The 5,339-nt window shown below is 41.0% G+C and overlaps 1 protein-coding gene across 2 annotated transcripts in view; it reads right to left on the bottom strand.

Moving 5' to 3' along the window:
- Positions 1-866: 866 nt before the first annotated feature.
- Positions 867-5,339, bottom strand: part of Cfi (complement factor I) — a 61,182-nt gene continuing 56,709 nt past the window's right edge. For both annotated transcript variants that reach the window (XM_013505440.1, XM_013505441.1), the window contains 2 exons: positions 2,039-2,143; positions 867-1,265 (listed from right to left, as the gene is read on the bottom strand). In XM_013505440.1, coding sequence (XP_013360894.1) covers positions 1,048-1,265; positions 2,039-2,143 — 323 coding nt within the window. In that variant the 3' untranslated portion in view covers positions 867-1,047. The remainder of the gene's footprint in view (positions 1,266-2,038; positions 2,144-5,339) is intronic.

The raw sequence follows: 5,339 nt of genomic DNA, 5'->3' as shown, positions 1-5,339 counted from the left end.
CCCAAGTTTTTCTGCCAACATTACCTCTGACCCTTTGATTTCTCCCCGGACCTTTGTAATGAATAAGTGAAGGAGGGGGTTATTAGGAAGGCAAGTTACTTAATGATTAAGTAAAGGACATGGGTACATGTGTGTATCTGGCGCACTACTGATGTTAAAGTGAAAACACGTATATATGTGTAGGTATATATGTGTATGCATGCATGTGTGTCTTACGTGTGTACACCTAAGTAAGAGTCCTTAGGTGGCTGTCTCTTATCGCCCTTGCATTTTGTCAGGTGATTGAGGGAGCTGGCTGTCCTGGACTTTCATTTTTGGCTTCCTCAGTGTTATCTCCTCTTGATAAATTCTTATGGTGATTGTGCTACCTGGTGCCCCTCTCTGTCTAGTTTTTCTTTCCCTCCTTTGTCTTTCTCATTTCCCTAACTGCAGAGGCTACCTGTATGGCAGAAACTGCTTTTAATGTTTCCCTACTGATCCTAATAAAGCTCACTGAAGCCTTTACCCTATCTGTTCCCTACACTTATTACCCCATGACAGGTGTGATGCCAAGTGTTTTACGTAAGTATGTACTATCATTTTCACACGTTCCATGTTATAGACAGAAAATGAGACACAAAGAAGATAAACTGCCCAGGGTTACACTTATCAGGTGCTGGATTTGGGGGCTGCGCCCAGGCTTCTTATGACGTCAATATCATTCCGCTAGCTAAACCTTTAATGTAGTCAATAAATCACCCCAATATGAAGAGATAAACTAGTCAAATTTTCTGATAAATAAAACATGTAGGCTGAGGATGTAGCTCAGTGGTGTTGAATATCCACCACAGCCCTGGGTTCAAGCCTCAGCAATAAACAAACTGACATGTTTGACCAAAATATTTATTTGAGAATTACACAGCAAAATTTTGATACAGCAAACACTTTGATGAGAACTTTAACAACACTGTTCCTAGTAAAATTTGTTTCATTTTTTTTCTGGAAAGAAAGCAGAGTTTACAGTTTCACTTCAATTAAAGTGAAACTTCTGGTAGAAAGATCACAATTTCAGACATTGTACTGAGAAATAAGAGCCCTTCCCACATGGTAGCTAATCCAGTCAAAATAATTGGCCACTTTGGTGTAAATGCCTGGGAACTCTGGCTGTCCACAGTTTTCACCCCAACTCACAATGCCCCACACGTAAGTCACATTGTTGGCATTCACACAGACAAGGGGGCCCCCAGAGTCCCCTTTACAGGCATCAATGGAACCATCAGCTGTGCCTGAAAAAGAGAAAATCAGACATTTCCTTCTGTTTGTCAAGACTGGTGTATCTTCCTGCCTCCTCCACCAATGGGTTTAATGAATCTGCTTTCTTATACCTTCCTGACAGTGTCTGAATTGTCACCACAATCCTATGAGACAACGCATCACTATTTTGCCCATTTTACAGATGAAATAAGGCACAAAGAGATTAGCTAGTGTGCCCAAGGGCCTGGAGCCTGACCTTGAATCCTAGGCAGACAAACCTCAGAGTTTATCATCTTACGTATGACCTTGGCTTTGGAGAATTTTACAGTATTCAACCCAGTTGCCCACTGCAGTCCTGAGCTCCATTTCAGGATGGGAGTGCACTTTCTTCTCACTCTTCTGATGAAAGTTTCAATCACTGTTGGAACGGTCTGAGTTTTCCCCCAGGGTCCATGTGCTCGGACCAGGTGCCTCAGTGTGGTCAGGTGAAGAGGTGACCCCAGTGGAAGGTCTTGGGCCAGTGGGATTAAACCAGAGCTGTCATGAAAGAAACAAGCCTGGCCCTTCCCCTGTCTCTGGATTCCTGTCCTTTTATGGGATCACTCACTTCCTGACATGCTCCCACATCTACGGTGCCCCTCTGCTCTGAAGTCCTCACTGCAGGTGGGCTGATACCAACACCAAGAGCTTAAATCTCCACAAGTGTGAGCTACCTCTTTTTAAAAAACCTCTTTTTTGAAAAATAAGGACCCAGCCTCAAGTATTTCTTTAAAGTAGCAACAACAAAAACCCACATGGCACTTACCTGCACACACCATTTCTTTCTCATAGAAGCGATTTGGGTAAAACTGAGAACAGTTGCTTAGTAGGTTAACTTCACCCCACCTAAGTGAATAGACTTTTTGGTTACCTAAACAAAGTGAGAAAACAGACATTTAGAAGGCACAAATGAGAAATCTAAACACTTTCATAACTTAGTAAACCATTAGGCACATAAATGAATATACATTTTTACATACACAAATGAACTTTTGAGAACAATTCCCTAGTGCCTTTACTCATACTGTCCTCATATCCTAGGTTCTACAGTTATCTTTCTAAACTTGGGTGGATAGTCAGGGGGATTTTTGGGCATATGGCCTGAAGCCATATTTATATAGTAAAGAGCTGGTGTCTGCAGATAAATGAGATAAAATCTTGCTCCTTTGGCAAGAGAATTAGGTAGGAATCAGTGACAGGATCTTCTCACCTAAACCCCTCCTAAGTTCTTACTGTTCTTTATTTCCTGGAAAGTGTTTGTTAGCATGAAACTTTTTTAAGAAGTTAGAATAAAGAAAATACCCATGGAGGCTGGGCATGGTGGTGCACGCCAGTAATCCCAGCACTTGGGAGACTGAGGCAGGAGGATTGCTACAAGTTTGAGGCCAGCCTGGGCTACAAAGTAAGTTTGAGGCCAGCCTGAACTGCACAGTGAAACCCTGTCTCAAAAATAGAAAAGGAAAAGAAAATACACATGATGTCACCAATATGCATGTGTTATTGTATATCTATGAGAACATTTGTCTCCTAAGGTATCTAAAGTGATTGAAAGGGGATTTTGACTTTGCTTTGTATTTACATGAGAGTTTTGAGACTAGAACATCTTTGATGCATGGAAAGAGAGGGGTCAGGGACTGTTCCCTGCCTGACCAGGAAGAAGAGAAAAACCTAAGGACACAGGGAAAGAAGTTTCAGGGCTGAGGGGTGAATCTTTGCCCTATATCCTCCTCTATTTTCCCAGATCACAGCAAATTCACTCTATAGTCTCTAATTTGGGGGTCAGTTTCCTCATCACCCAAAGCTCCAGGAGGGCAGGGCAGGCCTGATTCACTCTGCACAATCACCCAGATGCCAGAGCCAGGCTAACACGAAGGAGTTGCTTACTGATTCATACATGAACTCACAGTGACTGAATTATGGAGCAAATAGGTATCTGATGCCAGAGAATTTCCCCTCTCTGCACCTTAAATACTCTATAAAGTACCTGGAGATAGGATACCCCAGAGATACTAGACCTGTAGTGAGTACATGGTAGTTTAATATAGAACTACTATAGAAATAAAGAGATAAAACCTATCAAAGTTCACAGGAAATCAGAGTTTCTTCTGTTTTTTTCCTCCTTTAAGACATACTTCAAATTAGTCTCAAGAAGTTTACCTTCCTCAAGAAGGAGCTTTTAAAAATTAGTAATTTATTATTTCCTATAAATCAGGAAAGGGCTTTAAAGTTGTGAACAATTTTACATGGCTGTGAAGATTAACTTCTTCCTCTGGACTCTTGCATCACAAATGTCTTGAGGCGCTTGTCATATTCTGCTAGCTGGTCGTGGCATGAGATCTAATGACCCTTTGATACAGTAAGCTTTTTGAGACTGGCTTTTGTCTTTCAACTATATAACCCGTTCAACCCTTTTTTTGTTGACTGGGTCCATATTTTCATCAGTGAAATCCTGACTTTTTAGTATTAGAATCTTTACACTTAGTGAAAGCTCTGTAAGTGTGCTGAACTATATTTAAATATCCAACTACCAGCTTAGAGGAAATACATGGAACAGAAGAACATGTTAAACACCAGTTCAATGATAGTATCAGCCAAATTCAAGGCTATTAAATAAGAATTCTCCATTTGTTGTATAAATATTTTTTAAAGTAAGCAGAAAGGACAACTGTTGTAGATTAAAATCAACTCAAGGAAAATGGCCACCAAATGCAATGTATGAACTTTGGATCCTGATTCATATAATCTGACTGTAAAATACTTTTATAAATTAATGAGGAACACTTAACATGAATTGGTTATTAAATCATGTTAGGAGTTGCCTCACTTTGGGAGGGTAAGAAGATGGTATTGTGTCCTTATCTGGTGAAGCTGGAGTCCTCATGGGTGAAACTGCATGACATCTGGGATCTGATTTAATATCCTCCAGGAAGGGCCATGGGAGAATAGGTTGAACAGCCCTGGATTATCCTTCAGATCCGGTCCACACCCTTCAGTCCACAGCTCCTGGTGCTGCGAGCCTGACTTAGGAACACCACCTCAGCAAGCGTCACCTGGACTGTGGTTAACAGCAGGCTTCCCAGGAAGAGGGCTCCAGTGAGAAGGAGGGATGGAGAAAGTGTGACAGTGACACTGAGTTCCTTCACAGCCCTTCTGGTCCCCTGACCCCCACCTACATCTTTACAATTCATCCATTTATAAGTAAATCTTCCTAACTATCCATAGAGACCCTGATAAATATTGGGAGATAAAATAAGAAAGGCAAAGAGGGGGAAAATGGAAGAGTGGTGAGTGCCAGCAACTCAGGTTCTCCAGGACAAAATGCCAAGTGTCTGGAAAATAACAGTCCAGAGAGGACCCAAAGTGAGTGCAGGGCACAAGGAAACCGCAAGAGAACTGACAGAGAAGGAGGAAATATGATTCACTGCTAGAGAAAAAATAGCTCACTGCTGAAGACTGGATACTGCACAGTGGGGAAAGAGCACCTGTGTAGCTGACCCATCAAGGAGGCAGCAAAAACTCTTGTGATCAGTTGTTCTCTCTTGTATGACAACACTGTGACTGTCTGGGGTCATAACCATCCCCATAGTCCAATACCAAAGGACTTGGTAATGAGCCAAATATATTACAATTTCTCATCCTTAATAATGTAAGAAGATAGGATCTTGGGACAGATACAAAAACCAAGAGCCAGCAATACCTAGAAGACATCTCTGAGGAATACACATTTCCTAGAGAAGCCTCAACACCAGTGATAAATCTACCTAACATAAGAAAAATAAAGGCAATAACACAGAAAAACAAATTAAAATTAAAAAATAGAAAATGCAACATGAAGAAGCAAAATGCAACCCCACCAGGACAAATCTAGTGGACAATAGTAAAGGAAATCAAAAGATACCCACCTGAATTTTCTGGAATGATAGCAGCAAAAGAAAAAAAAAAAAAAACAGATGTATGAGGCCACAGAGGAAATCAGATCAGAAATAATCACTAGGTTAAAAAAAGAGATGGTGAGCATAATGAAAGACTTGCTCAGCAAATCTAGAGTAGATACAGATAAAAAAAAA

The sequence above is a fragment of the Chinchilla lanigera genome, unplaced genomic scaffold (assembly GCF_000276665.1).
Source record: "Chinchilla lanigera isolate Chin_1 unplaced genomic scaffold, ChiLan1.0 scaffold00095, whole genome shotgun sequence".
Lineage (NCBI taxonomy): Eukaryota > Metazoa > Chordata > Mammalia > Rodentia > Chinchillidae > Chinchilla > Chinchilla lanigera.
The sequence above is the reverse complement of the archived record's forward strand: the minus strand, read 5'-3'. Positions and strand labels throughout refer to the sequence as shown.